At 31.2% G+C, this 21682-nt stretch overlaps 1 protein-coding gene across 2 annotated transcripts; it reads right to left on the bottom strand.

Moving 5' to 3' along the window:
• Positions 1-5573: 5573 nt before the first annotated feature.
• Positions 5574-12999, bottom strand: LOC132613728 (probable glycosyltransferase At5g03795). Of its 2 annotated transcripts, XM_060327924.1 has the most exons (7): positions 12754-12999; positions 11875-11931; positions 10639-10920; positions 9489-9775; positions 7562-7794; positions 6284-6441; positions 5574-6114 (listed from the first exon to the last, which is right to left on the bottom strand). In XM_060327924.1, exons 1-7 carry the CDS (start codon positions 12898-12900, stop codon positions 6013-6015), a joined length of 1266 nt encoding a protein of 421 aa, XP_060183907.1. In that variant the 5' UTR covers positions 12901-12999; the 3' UTR covers positions 5574-6012. The 2 variants fall into 2 exon arrangements, with proteins under 2 accessions (XP_060183907.1, XP_060183908.1); XM_060327925.1 differs by lacking the exon at positions 11875-11931 and having other exon boundaries at positions 12754-12998.
• Between the last annotated feature and the right edge of the window lie 8683 nt (positions 13000-21682).

Raw genomic sequence — 21682 nt, 5'->3', positions numbered from 1 at the left:
GATCGTACAATTCAATTTATTTATTTCAGGTCCAGAACAAGTACTGCGTACCTAACATTTGCCTGATAAACGTGTATCTCAAAATTGGTCAGAAGAGAGTATTTTGGTTCGTAAAATGTTTAATAAATTCTTATTATTAGATTTAATTAGAACTATAAAACATGTTTAACTAGAATATTATGTTCAGTCAAATCTCAAAAATAGTAACGTAAAAAATTACACTAGATGTACTTGCAATAGATTAACAAAAATTTTACTTAAACATGTCAGGTAGAATGTTGAAATTAAAGAGTTGATAGATATAATTCTTTTTCAAATAAAGTAAAACGAAAAGTAAGATATTTCAATTAAAACGGAGGGAGTATCAATAATTGAACTTCAAAAAGATGCACTAAGCTATAAACATGGACTAAAAGAACAAAAATTACAAAAATCACATATTTAAATTAGAGTTCATGTTAAATCCTATAATTTTTGCACAGCTCCGTTAAATCAAACTATGAATTTATCAAAAATTTGACGGAGATCAAACATGAACTTATACTGAAATTTATAAGGAATATTTTCTCAAGATCTAGCAACACATACTATTTCACAATTTTTTGGTAACAAATATTGTCGAATTAATTTTTGTTATGAAAAAATTATTTAGAGATTTTTTGTGATACTTAGGTAAAATTGAGTTTATTTTACAAAATAGTTTAATAATTTTCTATGGTACTTAGGTAAAATCCAATGATTTTTCTATTACAAAAATTAGTTTCGTTACGTTAGTGAAGTAAAATAAATGTTTAGTGACCTTTCGTAAACTCTCTCCTCAAAATGCTTAAACTGTTAGGATTTTGTGCTCATAATTCATTGCAAAACGACAGAGAATGATGAAGAAGGAGAAGAAGAGGTGAAGTTCTGGTGTATTCCAGAGATTTAAATATCATGCCTTAATAAAGAGGTTATGTAGTGAGAATTCTTGTTTTTTAACATGAGCACGTGAAACCATTTTTTTTTTTTTTATAGAAAACGGTGAGATTTAAACTCGACAATTTTTTCGGCGGTTGTTCTTCAAAGGCATTGGTCTTTAATTTTTTCTCTTCGCTTAAAAAGGTGGCCTAAAATATCTCGAAATTCTAGATTCGAACCCCGCTTAATCAACAAAAAAAAAATCGCAAGGCAGGACTTTGCAAAAAGTTTGCCTTATGCGATAGAGTTTGTCTTAAGGCATAACTAAAATATGTCTTATACGGTAGACGTTGCCTTAAGGCATAACTAAAAGTCTGCCGTATCTGGTATATTTTTAGTTATGCCTTAAGAAAAAGTCTGCGTCGCGAAGCCTTACCTTGCGATTTTTTATTTATTTTTATGACTAAATCCGAATTCGAACCCAAAATCTCGGGATATTTTAGATGAAGGCCAAAAATTAAATATCAGCAATTTTGGGACAAAAATTAAAGACCACCCCCAAAGAAGGACAATCGTGCAAATTGCCCAACTCATAATATCGACTTATTCTTATGTCATGTTGGCGTGTGTGGATCCGTGTGATCTTAAATTAACTCAATCTGTTAAACAAGAATCACATTTAATTTACTTACTTATTTGTTTGCACTCACTAAAACATAGAAGTACACCATTGGTAGTATCTACTTCCATTGAGAACATCAATCAAGTAACCAGCTGAGATTTGATTCCCTTTGGCTTAACATAGTTGTTTGATTTGAGAATTTGCCCCTGCACAAAGACAATAAAAGTGAATAATTAATGAAAAATTATCCACATAATAATAATAATAATAATAATAATAATAATAGTTCAGTATTCTAACTGAAAGCATCAATAAGCCGGCAAGTTATGTCCAGATACCTCAAGTCTTGAACTCATCTTTATTTGTCACCTTTTGCATAAAAAAACATTATTTTCTTTTGAAAATTCTTTTATCTATATTATATTAGTAGAATTGTTTCCTTCTAGTTTTGTCTATGGTTTATGGATGAGAAGTACCTTTCGCTTATATTCCATGTACGAAATTATGTAATATGATATAATGAACACAACAATCCACTTTTTCTCCATTCAACTTTTGGATTGGTAAAACTGTTTGAACAAGTGTACCGATTTCGGGGAAAATGTCTTTAAATAATTAATTTTTTATATTTGATAGTAATTAAGAAAATATTATTTCAAAAGTATTTATATACTATAATTTAAGCAAATACTGGGAAAGTAAATATGGGGTGGTGAGGATTCGGGGTGAGTGGCGTGGCTGTGTGGGTTGAGTTTTAGGCTTACTCTAATTGGATTGGTTTAATTGATTCTCATTTTATGATATTTTGTTGTTTTATGCTTGACGTTTAGTAAAATCATAATTTCTTAGCCAGTTAATAAACAAAGATTATGATGGAGCGGTAAGTAGTGCTTCATCCTTAATGAGAGGTCTTGAGTTTGAGCCTTGAATACGTTATTATCTTTGTGAAGAAGCGATTTATCCTCAGTATGAGATTTTCTGCCGCGAATCGAAATTAGTTGGATACCATTAGGGATGCAGGATACCATATGGAAAACAAAGAAAAGTTGTTTTTTTCTATGACAAATTGATCTTTGTTTCGGCCCGATGTCTCGTTCCTTTGACTTGAATATGGTACCAGATACCTCCCTTGTCTATTCAACAAAAATTAATTGGAATAAAGGAGTTAGGGGGAGGACTACATCAAAAGAAAGAACTCACATAGTTGCAACTTGCACGCCAAAGTGAACCATGGAAGAACAATTCAAAATTATAGTGTAATGCGAGTAATGTTTGACTCCTTGCAAATTATTATTTTTGTTTCTCACCTGGTGTTCGGTACTTGCTCCGATTAATTTGGATTTCCGCCGAGAAGTCCCACTTATAGTAGTAAAGTGCTTTCTACTAAAGGCCGCATCATTCCCAAGCTATAGCTCGAACACAAAATATCTAACTAAGAATGGAGGAGTACTTACCATACTTACCACCCCACCGTAACATTTGTAATTACTTATGCCAGATGTACCAAAGAGCAGCTTGATGAAAAGTTATATTCCATGTGGATTAATATCAACTTGAAATTATTCTGATTTGATAGATAAGCTAGACCTATATAGTCAAAGTTGGGTGACTTAAAATGTGAAATTTATTTATTAGATTTGATGTGTTCACTATGTATCACTTGGAATACTGGTATGAGTTTGACAGCAATGTAGGGCTTTCTCACATTTAATATATTGTCTCTGATATATAATGCTTACTAGTGAATTTATTCGCACTTCGCGCGGTAATATTAGTAACATAATCTTTGGTCCTTTTTCTAAAGATTGAAAATAACACTGACAATTTAATTACATCTATTTCATTTATTTCATCTAAATGTTTAGATCAAAAACTGTTTTTAAGTTAACTTCTTTTCCTCAAATTTTACACAATTTCAGCTAAATCAAGCAAATTTTCATTTTTCCTTCCACTAATTTCATGAAAAAATTCTAGATTATGAAAGATTTCTAGATTTTTCTCACTCTTGATTACTTTTACTTATATTTTCATGATTCATGCTTTATATTTGAAAGGAATTTTTTTTAAAAAAAAAAAAACTTTTTCAATAATCTTAGTATAAAAGATATGAGTAAACTAACGAAATAATAATGTTATAAATTTATAGAAAAGGTAAAAAGAAAAATCTTGTTACACACATAAAACTGAATTCTCTATAATTGAATTAAGTCACAAATACCAATATGTTCATTATAATTCTTTGTGGAATCTCATAAGAAGATCATAAATTAGCTATCTACATTTCAAGTACACTAAATATATTGATGATATGTTATGGAAAGTGCACAAATTACTGACTCGTCGTCTATAAACATAGCTTTCTCAAATGCCTTAAAATAGAAGTAGTGTTAAGAATATCTTTTTATATGCAACTCTATGCAAATAGTTACATACAATAACAATAACTGGATGTAGTAAAGCTATCAATGAACATGCAAAAAAACAAAAGAAAATATAGACCATTTTTTTACCAATAATAAGTAACATGAATCAACTTTCTCAACCAAAGTTCTATTCAATATTATGTTATACATTATCCGACTTAAAATTTGGATAAAAGAAACTTTACCCGTACTTCTTTTTATCTTTTTTTGCTCAATTAAATGTGTCGCAATATATTATTCCACCGTTCGAGGTAAACAATACATAGTCATTCTTTATATATTGTCACTACAAATATTTAAAATTCGGTAGGTAGGCGCAAAAAAAAAAAAACGATCTACATATATATAACTGCATGATACATGCCACAACACATAATAAGATTTAAGAACAACAATGAAAGTAAATTAAAAGAATTACAAACATTACATCAACTTAAATGCATCTAACAAAAGCCACCGGAGATCGTTCCTCATAATCCATTGATAAGTCAATCTCCTTGACCGACCTGTTTAGTCTTAGAACATAATTTTTGCACTTAATAAGCCATTGGTAATGAAATTTACAGTAAATCTATGAGACATAATAGATTCCTGATTGTCTTTATTAAAGAAGATTTTTTATTTAATTACATATCTATGTAGAATATGTTGAGGAATTTTTTTGAAGAAATCAATAAAAAGGTACCTCTTCAGGGATTTAATTTTCTTTTAGGATCTATTCTATGCTTTGCTTTTATGCTTTATGATAATTTTGTCCTGCAAAAAAATAAAAAGAAAGTTATGAATCGAGAACCTCTAACTCAATAGTAGTAATAACGATGGTTTATAAGCCTTATCCTATGATTGCAGTTAATTTTGAATTAATAAGCCTTTAATTTAAATAAAATTTGAAGGGAGAAGTTGATGAAAAAAATTCAAAAAAAGGAGAAAAAGATAAATGTCAATGGAGGTCATAGAAAGGTGTCACATAGGATTGTCTATGCATAGCTTTATATTATATATAGATTGATTGAGAAAGCGAAAGAGGTCAAACAGCTTTGAGTCCAAATTATCAGCTACACATTATACCAGGAAAATTTTAAAAAGTATACGCCCAACATAAAATATTACGCCACATAGCCCAATATATAATATTACACAACATTATACCTGGGAAAGCATTATACATAACACATCAACCTTATGTAAAAGTGTGTAATAGTGTATAAAAGGTGTTTATACACAAACATGAGCTAAACCGGGTAACAAAATCAAAATATGAGCTACATGGTGTAAATATCTTTTCCCAGCAGACATAGAGTAAATGCCCCATTATATAATATTGTGTTTCAACTAAAATATCTTAGGATGGTTCGTTTTATTTTTGGTATTCCCTTTTGTGATACTCCATGAAGTTTATCGATCTCATGCTATGTGCCTAAAGGAAATTCGAAATTAAGAACTTGAAGATCTCTGGTCAGGGCATGGCCCAATGTTTGGACCGAGATAGGATCAGTCCATCAAAAAAGCTACACGGCCCGTTTCACAAGGCCCATTTCATTTTCACTTCCTTCTTTGTATTATAGCTGAAAATGAAATTCATGAGCAAAAAAAGTAAAAATTAAATGGATCACAACAAAGAAAAACCAATAGAACAGAAAATATAGTCATTTTAGATTAAATAGAAAAACCAATAGAACAAAAAATATAGTCATTTTGGATTAAATCCAATTGCATCTACAGAAGGTGACAGTAGTTCCTCAATGGAAATGGAAGAATGAATGAATAAATTACATGAAAATAACACCTATATTATCCTTTGTAGTTGCACAAACAAACATCAATCTTCACCCTCTTGAGAGGTAACAACTAACAAGTGCTACAGGCTTGTTCCTTGATAGGTACACAAAGGTCACATAAATTACAGAAGAAACAGCTCTTTCGCGATCTCAGCCTCAACGGCTTTGCCTCCATTAGGAACTGTCTGCAGTGCCCGGAAACACGTAGGAAGAAGATGGCACAATGCTTAAGCAGTTATATACAACTTTAAGCGCGTTCTATACCTGATTTATCGTATACCTAATTTCCAGTTTAGTACTTGATCACATGATGACGTAGCCAGAGTTCGTACATGACCATATGAAAAGCATCATGTCTTATAGGAGGTGTATTCCACTGGAAGTGCTTCTGAACCTGATAAAAAGAAGATTAAACATTAGAAAGTTACTGATATAGTCTCTTCTCAGTTTGCGTCTTACATCTTCGCTGATACATTATTATATGCAATGACATGAGAAAGTTTTCCCATTTCTGGCATAAATACACTAAGTACTCGAGGCCAAGTTCCAATGATGCCACCCACCTTCACTAAATTGTTGTGCAAAGTCACAAATTCATCTTGTGTGATGTTCTTGAGAATTTGCTTTAGGTCATATACATCCTTCTCCCTCAGTACGACCGCAAATTTATGCCAATCGAGAATGTCGTTGAATGGCAAGTCATAGTAATCAGAGAGTATCACTGCAAATATGACCCAAAAAGTAATGGACATTTAGGCAGCAAGCATGGTGAAACTCAAACAAACAGAAAATTTTAGGAAAAAAAGATGAAAAGGTCTCTTGAACAGCATTGCACCATGAATTCATTCAAACCAGCTTGTTTTGAAACTTATGACCAAATTACTTTGTCTTCTCTCTCCCCGGCCCTCTATCCCCTCATGACCTCTAGTGCCTCACCTATAATGATCCCTTGTCTTTTGCCGTTAAAAAAAGAGAAAAGGAGAGAGATGACTAAAAACATGTGACCGAACAATTAAGGTGATCTCAATAACAATTGCAATTGCAAGTTTTTGTTTCCTTGTAAAAACAAGTAGAACATCATCTCTTAACATTGAGCCTCACCCTTCTTTCTTTTCAATATATATTTCTTTGTTTTGTTTTGTAAGCCGTCCTATCTTGGTAGGAGTAAGGTCTGCGTAGACTCTACCCTCCCCAGACCCCACATTGTGGGATTTCACTAGGTTGTCGTTGTTGTTGTAATTTCAGTTTTTGAGACATGACAGTTCTGCTTAATTTACATAAGCTCCTTCCAAGCCAAAGTGATACATAGAGCAGTGAACTGACAAGTTGAAGAGAGAAAGGAGAACAGCTAAGGCAAGACAAAGAAGGCAGACAAATTTGTCATTAAACTCATTAAAATAATGAAGCGGAGATTGGGTAAAACAAATTGAGTGTGCAAACAATCTTTTCCCTTTCACTAAATTCAGTTTCTATGTACCCTGGCACCCATAATGACAAAAAATATAAAAAAAAATGACAGCATAACATCATAACAGCTTACCCTCTCCCCACTTATAACTTGGATAAAAAGCAATAGCTACAGCAAGATGTGCAAGCAGTTACAGAATCGAGTACTTGGTTTTACACTCTCCTACAAACCTTTCCTACTATTTTAAAGCTTATTATGATTTCAGCTAAAATTTCCACAAGAACTGAGAAGCTACAAAATGGTAGTCATTCTAAAAGAAATTCTACCATCGCTCAACTTGGTGTGTACCATGAGGTGCTTCAATGAAGATAAGACAACATAATAGAGCCATCTCAATACTGTTTCAAGCTACCTAAATAGCTCAAACACTTACCAGGAACACATCCATAATGTATTGAGTCTGTTATACGAGCACTGTTAACCTGAGAACCACCCGGACATATGCAAAACTTTGTCCTGTAAAATCTCTTTTGATAAACAAGAGGTCCTGTAGCCCTGTTTATCCGGTTGTTGGAAATATCCAGTTCAGTGTCATTTTCCCATTGGCGTGCCAGGATAACCCTGATTTTAGAGTTCCTATGACCTGCCCAGAAACCCAAAGTTGTCCTGTACAATTTAGGATTTCTGTTCAGTAACATGCTCCCTTGATTATAATAACTTCTAACCAGCTACACATATATAGTGATAGGCTATGCAAATGTATGGTGAGAGGTGACAATTCATAAGTGACAAACTAGACTAAGAATTTTTACTCCAACTACTAGATCCATTAATACGAAAAATAGTTCATGAGAGAGACTCGTGACTCGGGAGGGCAAAGAATGACCATTAATTCCTTCTAAAGCCTCCACCTCTAAAGGAAGGAGGAGTGCATACTTTTAGATATTAATTATTAACTTTACAGAATGAGCTTTCGAGGGCAGAAGACCAATACGCCAGCATAAGATAACCATTCATCCCTTCTTCTTTTTTTTTTGGATTGGTGATAACCATTCATCCCTTTTCAGTTAAAACTTTTTTGAAAAATCCTCTCACAGCATTCTGATTGACATTTCTCCTACAATGTATCTACAGTACTACAGGGAAAGTGAGCACAGACAAACCACCTATCATTTGGTGGGAGGTCCGTGGATTTGTACAACCTCACACATCTGGAGATCTACCAGTAAAAGCTTTTATGACATATAGGTCACCAGCATCTTTTTTTTTTTTTTTTAGTCTCTCACTACCCTGAATACAGAGGGACAGAGGCTAATTGCATTGGGACTCCAAGAATAAGATAGAACTACCTGATCAATCTACTATTGTATGATATCCAGTGTAGTCTAAGACAGATGGCCATGAAAATTGTTTAAAAAGTCTCTATCTGTGAAATACGAAGAGTATTGTTTACGACTTAGAATCAGTATTAAATCTTCTGCAGTCCTTCAATCTAAGGATGCTCTCTTTTCAGTTGTAAATTTTCAGTACCTTCTTGGTACTGCTTGATAAAATCTCTGCCTTTTCATTAAAAAAGGCATGAAATTTCTCAAGTACAAGAGCCCACAAAAAGGAAAATTTACATAAAAGATAGTAAACAAGAAGGCATACATGATGGGAAGCCAAGGGCATGCTAGATGCAACTGAGAAGCATAATTGTCAAGGGAAGGTACACAAAAGATGCAATTGAAAATCACTGCAACAAACATCTGTAACAGAGAGATCATTGCTTGAATTGAAAACTTTTAAAGAAAGGTTCTTCAGACAAGGTCTGAAAAAGTCGGTTATTCAAAAGCACCGAATATGTGGAATTACACTTAGGAAGGGGCTGAGTACGTGGACTATAATAGCAAGATAATATAAATAATTGAAAGGTAAGGACAGAAATTATCCTTTTAAACACTGCATTGAGATTTGGGACGAGTAAAAGGAAAAGAATAGATATTCAGCTTGGAGAAAAGGGCATATACTGGTCACTTTTTCAACTAATTTTTCCATTTTTAAATGCATAATTCAAATGTTATGGGAAAAAAACTACGTATGATGGCGATAACATTAGGGCCCAGCTTGAGAGGAAGAGTATGCAAATGCTATAGCTGCAGTCTCTACTGTATAAACTATCACTACACTGGTGCAGAGGTTTATTTCCATCATCCTTGGCTCAGTGAAATGCCGAATTCTACTACTCACATAGAGATTACCATGTCGATGTGTCAACAGTAAAAAAAAAAAAAAAAGGATTAAAGAATAAAAAATGTAGAAAGGCATTTGTATGAAAAGAGAATGATTTCATCTGTAGCGCATTCGTTACCTCAACTTACCTGTTCTCAACGTCATTTCCTCCAGCTGGAAGAGCAAATGGCTGTAGAACTTGTGGAAGAGCGACATCCTTGTGTGGAATATATCCAACATCATAGCTAGGGGAGCACACGACGCGGATTGCATTCTTTACAAGAAAGGGATGCCCTTCAGTTGCCCTGACACCAACATCATGACAGGTAACAAAGAAGTGATCTGCACCCATGGTTCTATTCCAGTATGGGTATTTGGCAATCAAACTATCAACATAGGCCTGTACAATTATGGTCATGTTCTCATATGATGTGCCCTGCATCCCATCAAAGAATATCTTCTTATATTATGAGCAAAAAGTATATGTCCACTAAGAAGTACGAGACTTTGCAATGTTGGCGCAGAATGATAATCTTTATAAACCAAGAGCTGGTGTATATAGAAACAATAAGAAAGAGAAAATATTTCCACAATAAGTGCAGAAAGAGAGAGAAGTGACATTCTTCCACACACCACAACTTCCAATTTCCTTATAAAATGAAAATCTGTTCTCAGCATTTGTTGCTGCATTTCCAGCTTATGAATTATCAGCTACTCCTCTGAGAGAAAAGAGTTCTTTTAAGAGAATTCTGGTTTGCCATAAACACTTGGATAGGAAAAACTAACACATTCAGCTAATAACCCCGTATTAATAGATGCTGGAATCCTACTTCAGATTCCTAAGAAGAAGATTTATACCATAGCCAACAGTAAAGAGCAATCCAAAGTAATTGTATTTCTCATTCCTGCACCCCTCTAGAATAAGATCTAACTAAAATAGACAAAAATTAACCATCACTTCTCACTCCTTGTAAATGGACTGCCAGTCCCACTTAACATCCTCCGCTAAGACAAAAGCAAGTGCCTTTCAATCTTGTTAAACCAATCGACTCATATGAATGAACTTAGTGATTTTAGTACCAATCAAAGGGATTAAAAAAGAAGCCACCTGATGCCATTGTATAAGGTGTTTATTGCCACTCTCCATTAGGATTTATCAGGCATTAAACTGATCGCAGTATTGTAATCCAAACTCTGACTATTTTGATCAAAATTCAGTTCATAAAAATCAAACAAAACCGAATCTAACACATTAAACAAATCAAAATCAGATTTTGGATACTCCATAACGGTTCATACCTTTCCTCTCATCTTGTGACAAGAGATCGGAATGAAGAACAAGTGAGCCTCATCCGGATCCTCAGTAACAAACTTACTCTCTCGAATATTCTGGAAGAAATATCCCTCACTAGAATACTTCCCCGTCAGTTTCCTTGGTGTTTGATAAAAGGTCTTTGGATCTCCATCTTTATATATATACACCTTAAATTTCCTCTCCATTTCCTCATAATTCAACCTAAACACTTCAGGCGAATTATACACATCCGTTAACACCTCCTCCTCCTCCTTTGCTCTAACAACCTAAAATCGCAACCAAAAAAAAAAAAAAATCAATCACAATGTTCTAGAAGATTCCAGAAGAAAAGCTAAAATATACAAGAGACAACAAAGAAAGTCTATAATGATCTTCTTAAAGGAACAATACTTTGATTTCGCTCTAGTAACATGCAGGGCAAGTTCTACACTAAGATGCAAAACATGAAATATATGCAAAAGAATCTCACCTCTCATTGGCACAAGTCTCACTAAAGACAAATAAAAATACTCTATGTCAGACAGGGTCATTGCGAACTATAGAATACGAAAGCTACTCCCTCTGTCCCAATTTATCTGATACACTTTCCTCTTTAATCCGTCCCAAAAAGAATGATACATTTCCTTATTTGGGAACAATTCAACTTTAAACTTTACCTTTTACGCTTAACGAGATTATCTATAACCACACAAATATCTTTGGCTTGTTTTAGACCACAAGATTAAAAAATCTTCCTTTTTTCTTAAACTTTGTGCCCAGTCAAACTATATCACATAAATTGGGATGGAAGGAGTATAAAAGAGCCACTACCATGAGCATAGGTGTCAGAATGCCTGCCATCAAGCACTCACAGGAAAGTTATCGCTCAAAACTTAGGCATCAATCTTTTAGAGTCAACCAAGTCAATAAAATCCTAACAGTTACAATTCATCATTTTCCTTCCATTCTATGGTTTATGTCCTAAAAATAAAATAAAAAATTATTCCCTAAAAATAAAACTAAACTATACCCGATTCAAATATGTCTCACGAAAAAAACTGATGCACAAAGAAAAAGCGAAGGGGATTATTAACTACTAAAAAAACAAAGAAGTTATTACAAACTTTGGATGTTGTATTACTGCTAACAATTCAAACTACTTATTACAGGCCATTAAATTTCACAAATGAATCCAAACAGCCTATACTTATCAGTTATCACAAACGTTGGATCAGTATTACCTGAGATGTTATCGAATTATACACATCCAATAACACCTCCTCATCTGCTCTAACAACCTAAAATCACCCGAAAAAAACATAAATCAGCGTGTTCTAGAAGATTCTAGAAGAAAGTATCAGTAGTAACAGAGATGTTATCGAATTATACACATCCGATCTCCTTATCCGCTCTAACAACCTAAATATATAATTGCATTTTTTTTTTTTTTGCTTAGTATAGTGATTGAAATTGCAAAATATACCAGTCCAATATACTGTTGATGCCTACACAATCACAAATCACGAAAAATTACTTATCTAAACATATAATTCAATTTTTTTTCACAAATTATAATGATTACCTCCAATATACTGTTAATGCCTACACAATCACAAAAAAAAAAAAAAAAAAAAAAAAAAAACATAAATCAGCATATTCTAGAAGATTCTACAAAAAAGGATTAGACCTAACAACCTAAAATCACAAAAAAAAAAAAAAAAAAAAACCATAAATCGGCATATTCCAGGAGATTCTACAAAAAAGGATTAGCAGTAACTGAGATGTTATCAAATTATACACATCTGATAACACCTAACAACCTAAAATCACACAAAAAAAAATCAGCATATTCTAGAAGATTCTATAAGAAAGGATTAGTAGTAACTGAGATGCTATTGGATTCTACACATCTGATAACACCTAAACAACTTAAAATCGCAATATTTTTGTTCTTAGCATAAATCAGAATATTCTATAAGAAAGGATTAGTAGTAACTGAGATACTATTGAATTCTACACATCTGATAACACCTAAACAACTTAAAATCGCAATATTTTTGTTCTTAGCATAAATCAGAATGTTCTAGAAGAAAAGGATTAGTAGTAGTACGTGTACGTACCTGTTGAGATGATTGTACGTGAGAATTAGGGTTATGGAAGGAATTAAGAGTTAGATATGTGAAGGAAAGTAAGGTAAAGATAGCGAGAGATAAGAGAGAGCTTTGGAGACTGCAATAACTCGATGCCGGTGATTTCGCCGGCCACATTTCCGACGTATACGGTGGATTCCGGTGGGATTTCCGGTTAAGTGAAGAAGTTTGGGGTCGGAAGTGTAATTTTGAAGAGATCTGGGCTTTCTAAGTAGATTTGAAGCTTAAATATACACTCATAAACACTTCTACTTTTAGAAATATTAGTGAAAAAAATGGTACTCGCTATCAATCCCAAAAAGAATGACATATTTTTTTATTTGATAATAATTTAATTTTAAATTTTATCTTTTATACTTAACGGTATTATCTATGATCACAAAAATATTTTTGATTTATTTTAGGCCATAAGATCAAATAGTCTTCTATTATTTCTTAAAGTATGTGCCCAATCAAATCAGATTACATCACATAAATTGGGACGAAGGAACTACTATTCAAAAATTGTTAAATAATTCATGATTCCTATTTCCACGTTTATTATTATGGGTAAATATAACTCTTTCTAATGTTAATTTAAAAAAAATAAAAAAACAGCTTCGCTAAAATGTCTTATGTTATCCTGCCTCCGTCTCAATTTACGTGACACTTTCTTTTTTAGTCAGTCAGAAAAAGAATGACATCCGTAGACATCAAAATTATGTGGAACTCTAAAAAATAAGTCAAATCCATCTTTAAACTCAAAGGTTCATTAAGGTTTATTGGACGCTACTCTATCCTAAACCCTAACTCACACCTATATATAGGGACACATATTCCCTTGAAAAGACATCTCAAAAATTTCGTAAATCTCTGGGATTCATAAAGAGATCAAGACACCAAATATTGTCTTTCAAATCCAAATACTGAAATGCTGCCCGATGTTCCTGTAGATTAAATCTTCGATTTTTCCCCTTCCTCGATCCCTATCCCATAGATACAGTGTTTGAATACATTTCAAGTAGGTCATCTATACATTTCAAGGAGGTTATCCTACGTTCGAGAAATACACTACTGACGACCCTCGAAGTACGGAGAAAATCTAGGAGAGAAGAATCAAGGGAATAAACAGATTTATACCCGCAAATATTCATCAATAAAATCGTTGTTTCTTCATACTTTGTTTGTGGTTGCAGTTTATTTCCGTGTTCAAAATTTGTTGCAAACAATATCTTTCAATATTTAGTAATAATTCAACTCTAAATTTACCTTTTTATCTTTAATGAAATAATTTTTAGCCATACAAATATCTATAGTTTGTTTAGACCACAAATTTCAAAAAAAATCTTTATTTCTTAAATTTCGTACCCAATCAAACACCCCCGTATAACATGGGACGGAGGGAGCAACTCGACAAAAGAAAAAGTAAGTAGACCTGACCTATTTATCTAAAAAGAAGAAAATCTGAGTCTTTGTCTAAAGAAATGCAAATAATGAATAGTCATTCCCTATAAAAATATTTATTTGAACATCTTATTTCCTATCAGACTAAATATAGAAATTCAACTACTGGGATTATTAACTAATAAGGATTGTGAGTATGAAGGCGTTTCTTTATATGTTATTTTCATAAATAATACTCCTTTCGTCCTAATTTATGTGGCACCTTTTGTTAGGCGTGTACAAAGAAAATCAACAAACCGCATGAAACCGATAATCCGAATCAAATCGAGCAAAAAATTCGACTAGTGGTTTGGTTTGGTTTTAACTAAAAAAGGTCAAACCGAACCAAACCAACCCGACATTACATGTGCACAAATTTTTAATATATTTTTATACATAAAAGATTTACTTGTATTGTAATTTATACATCTTTCTTAAGTTTTTCATAGTTTTTGTCTTTTAACATTTTATTTCAAACTTGGAACTAGAATTTTGAATATTCCAATAAGTTTTAGAGCTCATAGATGTTAGTAACTCAAATAAAGTCGAAATCAAAACCAGATCAATACTAATGCTTACAACAAAAGTAATTCAATCTTAACACTAGGAATGACAATAATGTTGGATATCTATTCTTTAGTTTTGCATTGTTAATTTAGACAATACAAATATATAACTTAATTTTTTGTTTTTTTCTATGTAATTAATACTTATTAGTCGTACTTATTTTAGCATGACTTAGTATTTATAGATGATGATCATTTGTGCTATGCTTTATTAATTAGCAATATTTATTTTATGCTATTTCATTATTTTTTTGTTGAAAATTTTATTACAATGTAATCAGTCATTTTCACGTTTTTGTTATTTCCTTAAGAAACGCCCTAATTGTATAGTTGTATCATACTAGAACTACATAATTATTTGAAGTAAAAGTTATATTTTGTATGAAGATTTTTCCGGGAAAAGAAACCCGAAAACCCGAGAAAACAGAAGAACCCAAAAAACCCGAAGTAAAAAAACCTGACTTTTGTTGGTTTGGTTTGGTTTATCGATTTAAAAGCCCGACATTTATTGATTTGATTTGGTATTTGAAAAACCCGAACCAACCGGATTCATGCACACCCCTACCTTTGGTATTTAGAGATTCAAAACAATTTTATTTTTACTGTAATTTTTTCATATATGATTTAATTATTTTGAATTATCAATTATTTTGACTTATAATAATTTTTATGTAGTTTCCAAATATATAAATTTTATTCAAAAAAAAAATGTAAAGGTTCCATGCCCCAATTCACATTTAAAATTAAATAATTTAACTCTCGAAATGCGAGTTATGCCACATAAATTGAGACGGAGGAAGTATATAAAACTAATTTATAAAAGATTACACAATTACTTGACCCCCAAGTATCCAAGTGCTTTGTTTTATAGAGCTAGGAGTTAAATAAGTACAATTTTTACCCTATAAGTTATAAATGATTAAACAAATACATGTAATCAAATGGTTCTAAGCATAAAAATAAATGAAAGTACTACATGGACGCGTTCACTTATTCAATTAATTCATAATTCATAATTCATAATCCATTTGATATGCATCGTATTTGTCTTCTTAAAACTTCTCTATGAAGACACTCATTCGGAAAAACAATCCTAATGAAGTAAATATGCAATGGACATCGATAAAAAGTAAAAACCTTTACTAGGAAAAACTCTTAAAAGTCTAAAATATATTGACAAAGGGAAAAAATGACGTGTATATTATGTGCATCACTATGTATAAGAATGTATATGACGTGTATAAGCTACGCGTGTATAAGCTACCAATCTCTATAATTTTTTTAATTTCTTCTTGTTTTCAGCTACCAAATCAACTTTAGATCGACGAAATAGAAAGTTGAGTCCTTTAGAAATTAAATTTGCTCATTTATTTATTTTTAGATGAGAAGCTAGCTAGCTTTTTCTTTGGTGAGGATATTTTTCCTCTTTTTTTTTTTACAAAGAGAGTGCAGAGAGTTTTGACTTAATCATGCTGGCGTATTTGTTTGGCGAGGATCCATCTTTCTTACGTGTGAAAATATTTTATAGGCTAAGCGAACTGCAAACTCTTTAATTGGTTGGTATATAGTCGTAACTTTCCCTTAAAAATATTGAAATGAAAAACTGATCCTCTTAATTAAACAATAATACTAGTAATTAAACAAGCTGTAATTTTACCGCGTCTAAAAAGTTAACACATATTTATGGCGATCTACTAGGATTTGGCTCAAATCTGGAGAACCGTCAGAATACGTGACAAGACAATTTTTGCCCATCCTTTTCACATTCGCCAGAATTTGTGGGCGAATCCTATTGAATCATTAGAATTTTGTCATAAATTCTAGCGAATGCGTTAGAATTTGTGACAAGACAATTTTTACCCATCAATTTGAAATTCTAGTGGCTCATTGGAATTTTGTGACTTAATGCTCGCCACATATTTATTTTGCAATTGTTTTTTAAAATGGAGTAAAAATTTTAAACGACCACCAAAGATACTATTTGTGTTCATCTCCTCCAGAATTTGTAGTACTCATCACTAATTCTATCGAGTGCAAAGGTAGGTTAAAATTATAATGGAGTGACATCGAATAAGTTCATGCAAGAAGTGTCAAAGAATTTTTGTCGTCAAAACTGTGGAGTTTTGTCGTGTGGTGTGAATGGGAAATAAAAAAACTCATTTATGTGAGGGATGTCATTCTCAAATTTGTTGGTTTTATATTAGAAAGGCACTTCTATACTAGTTGGGTAGAAGACAAGACAACGTCATCGTTGCTTAGATTCAGACTAGCAAACTATGCTCGTGCGATGTACGGGGTCTAATATGATTAATTTAGTTACTCACTTTAGTTATCTTTATGGTTTGTATATTTTGCAAATGATACTGCGATTCTTCTTGGTGAGTCTCTATATTTTTTTTTTCCTTTCCTATTATTTTTCCCCTTAATTTCTTAATTGTTGTTAAAATTTGTCTTATTTTGGTTATGTCCGCCTCTTTTTCTATTTAGTAAGTTGACAATTCAAATATCCTACATGTCAAGTTTATAATCACAAGATTCAAAGGATATTTTATTATATTTATATTACACACATTTTTAATTTAGAACCACAAGATTTGAAAGTCTATCTTTATTTCTTAAACGTCGTGTCTAGTCAAACGTAGACACTTAAATTGAGACAGAGGGAGTATATGTCAAATGAAGGAAATAAAGGACAATTAAGACACTGCGGACCCCTGTGGACTTAAAAAGTAAAAACACAAGAGTTATAATTAATGTTCAACTTCTGAAATGTACACATGTTAGTCCCTGCTTAGAGTACAATTTCAATTGCTTTTTGTACAACTTATTGTTGCTGTGTTTGTCCACCTTGGGCGTTTATATATGATAAGAAAAATATAGAATATAAAAATAGACATATATTTTTAGCAATGTAGTCAAGTAATATGACGAAGGGAGTACTTCATTTATTAATTCTTAAAGAATGCGAAAAGTCAAGTATAGTAATGTGACTAAGTAATATGAGACGAAGCGAGTACTTTATTTATTAATTCTTAAAAAATGTGAAAAGTCAAGTATAGTAATGTGGCTAAGTAATATAGGACGAAGGGAGTACTTCATTTATTAATTCTTAAAGAACGTGAAAGGTCAAGTAATGTGGTCAAGTAATATGGGACGGAGGGAGTACTACATTTATTAATTCTTAAAGATCGTGAAAAGTCAAAAGTGAATAAGTAAAAGTGCATGGAGGAAATAAATATGTGTCGAAGAATTAATATTGAAGTGCATACATGTATACATGAGAAGAAAATAAATATTCAGCAAGAACGTGAAAAGTAAAAAATGAACAAGTAAAAGTACACGGAGGAAATAAATAAGAGCATACGTGTATACATGAGAAGAGAATAAATAGTAAGTGCTATGACATATATCCACGTGAGATAAAAAAGTAGTTGATTAAAGTGTACAAGTTATATAGCTTTTAGTATAAGCATTCATTGCGTGTACAATTTATAAAGCTTTTGGTACAAGCTGTCACAAGTATGTTTGTCCTCCCACCACACTTATATTATAATTATTTACACTATATATAAGCATGGGTTGGGGGATGGATCGTCGTCCATCCCCAACTCATGTTTATTTTTATTTTTTTTAAACAAAAAAAGAGTGGACCCAATGTTAAAAAAATTAAAAAATATATAAAAAAATCCTCCAAACTCATGTTAAAAAAAAAAATTGGATCTCATATTAAAAAAATTAAGCAATATCAAAAAAAAAAAAAAAGTGGACCCTATATTAAAAAAAAAAAAGCAATATCAGAAAAAAAAATAAAAAAAACGTGCACCCCATATTAAAAATCAAACAATATTCATGTAATTCCCAAAGTATTCTCATTAAGTCAATAATGATGGATTTATTATCACATGCATATCAAACCATTAGTGGGAGCAAATGAAATTATTGTACATCAAAACATGTGGACCCCATATTATTGCTTTTCTTCAAAAGATTAAGTAGTCAAACCATACAATTTCCTTTCTTTTCTTATATTAGCCTGAGATCCAAGCTAGATTTTTAACTGTTGTATTTGCTATTCTGCCATGTCATTTATTTGTTATGTTTACTAAAATAAATATACTTAAAATATTTATATTTTAATTTTTATTCTTACTCTAATAAATATGAAAAGAGATTAATGTCGTAAAATAAAAAATAATATTAAATGGAGATCAAATAATAAATAAGGTAAATTAGTCAAATTATAATTCTAATTGACGTTTCCTCAAAAAAAAAAAGTGCAAAGGACAACATGACAAGTAAAATGAGATAAACCAAGAATATTCACCAAAAATTAAAAAATAGTAGTTGTTCGTTTAAATAGAAAATCAAATTTCTACTTTGTTTCGTTTTAAACATGTAAAATTAATTTAATAATTTGAATTAAAATTATCCAAATCAAAATTTGATAAAAAATAATAAGTATTGTTTAGGTCCAATCTACATACATTAACAATAGAATATTTTACACCTTTAAATTAATCGAATTAAAATTTAAAGTATCAACTGATGCTTAAATATTGCTATTATTTTGTCTGAAAGGGAGAAAAATAGTTTCGTTTTAAACAATTCTTCTCTTTTAAAAAGTATTAATAAATTTTTGCAAACTTTGTATCCGTTACAAACACTAATATAATAAAGTTTTGGATACGGAGTACAAAATACAATGTTATATTAATCGTGTTTTGAACATAGTATGTATATATATATATATATATATATTATCACTACCCAAACAAAACTCCATACACATAGATACACTATAATCCAAAGTGTTAGGCCCGTGCCCAGCACGGGCATTGGAGGTGGTATCGTCGTGCACCTCCAACTCATGTTAAAAAATAAAACTAAAAAGTGGACCTCATATTAAAAAAAAGCAATAAAAAAAAAATAGACCCCATATTAAAAAATCAAGCAATATCAAAAAATAACTATACACATAAATACACTATAATCTAAGATGTTGGGCCCGTGCCCAGCACGGGCATACGCCATCTAGTAACTATATAGAAGCATGTTTTTTGGACTCATGCTTCGTCGTCCGTCCATCATTTAAAAAAAAAAGTGTGGGCCCCATACTAAACACCAATCAATATTAAAAAAAAAAAATGGAATTCATCATCTCCAAACTCACGGAAAAAAAAAGTAGACCTCATATTAACAAAATCAAGCAATATAAAAAAAAAAGTGAATCCCATATTAAAAAAATAATCAATATTCATGTAATTTCCAAAGTTTTTCATTAAATCAATAATGATGGATTCATTGCCGCATGCGTATCAACCCATTAGTGGGAGCAAATGAAATTATTGTACAACAAAAAACATGGACCTCATATTATTGCTTTTCTTCAAAAGGTTAAGTAGTCAAACCATACAATTTTTTTTTATATTAGCCTGAGATGTAATCTAGATATTGAACTGTTGTATTTGCTATTCCGCCATGTTATTTATTTGTTATGTTTACTAAAATAAATATACTTAAAATACTTATATTTTAAAAGAAGATAGAATTTAATTACTTTTTCATTTTTTTCCTTACTCTAAGAAACGTGAAAAGAGATTAATGTCATAAAAGAAAAAAATAATATTAAATGGAGATCAAATGATTAATAAGGTAAATTAGTGAAATTATAATTCTAATTGACGTTTCCTTAAAAAACAGTGCAAAAGATAACATGACAAGTAAAATGAGTTAAACCAAAAATATTTACCAAAAATTAAAAAATAGTAGTTCTTCATTTAAATAGAAAATCAAATTTCTACTTTGTTTCATTTTAAACATGTAAAATTAATATAATAATTAGAATTAGAATTATCCAAATCAAAATTTGATAAAAAATAATAGGTATTGTTTAGGCCCAATCTACATACATTAACAATAGAGTATTTTACACCTTTAAATTAATCGAATTAAAATTCAAAGTAGCAATTGATGCTTAAATATTGCTATTATTTTCTCTCAAAAAGAGGAAAATAGTTTCCTTTTAAATAAGTCTTCTCTTTTAAAAAGTATTAATAAATTTTTGCTAACTTTGTATTTGTATTAAACACCAATATAATAAAGTTTTGGATACAGAACATAAACTACAATATTATATATATATATATATATATATATATATATATATTACTTTACTACTATATAGAAGAGCCGGTTTATAAGCAAGATCGTCGTTCGTCCTTCGGTCCCACTTTTTTATTTAAGGGCAAAAGAATCATTTGTGGTCCCACCAACTTTTTTATTTAAGGGCAAAAAAATGACATTTTATACTTTATATTACCAACTCTTCTAAAAAGTAGATAGAAATACTTTATTATAATTCTATTTTTCTACTATATAGAAGCATCGGTTTACCCATGCTTCGTCGTCAGTCACTCTTTAAAAAAAAATAAGGTGGACCTCATACTAAAAACGCCAAGCAATATTAAAAAAAAAAAAAAAAGTGGACCCCACCCTCACCAAACTCATGAAAAAAAAGTGGACCTACCCTCTCCAAACTCATGAAAAAAAAAGTGGATCCCATATTAAAAAAAAAAAGCAATGTCAAAAAAAAAAAAAAAAACGTGCACCCCATATATTAAAAAATTAAACAATATTCATGTAATTCTCAAAGTATCATCATCAAGTCAATAATAGTGGATTCATTGTCATATGCGTATCAACCCATTAGTGGGAGCAAATGAAATTATTGCACAGCAAAAAATATGGACCCCATATTATTACTTTTCTTCAAAAGATTAAGTAGGCAAATACATACAATTTCATTTCTTTTCTTATATTAGCCTGAGATCTAATCTAGATATTTAATTGTTGTATTTGTTATTCCGCCATGTCATTTATTTGTTATGTTTACTAAAATAAATATACTTAAA

Source organism: Lycium barbarum, chromosome 10 (genome assembly GCF_019175385.1).
Source record: "Lycium barbarum isolate Lr01 chromosome 10, ASM1917538v2, whole genome shotgun sequence".
Classification (NCBI taxonomy): domain Eukaryota; kingdom Viridiplantae; phylum Streptophyta; class Magnoliopsida; order Solanales; family Solanaceae; genus Lycium; species Lycium barbarum.
Note: the sequence above shows the minus strand (reverse complement) of the source record. Positions and strands in the feature narration are given on the sequence as shown.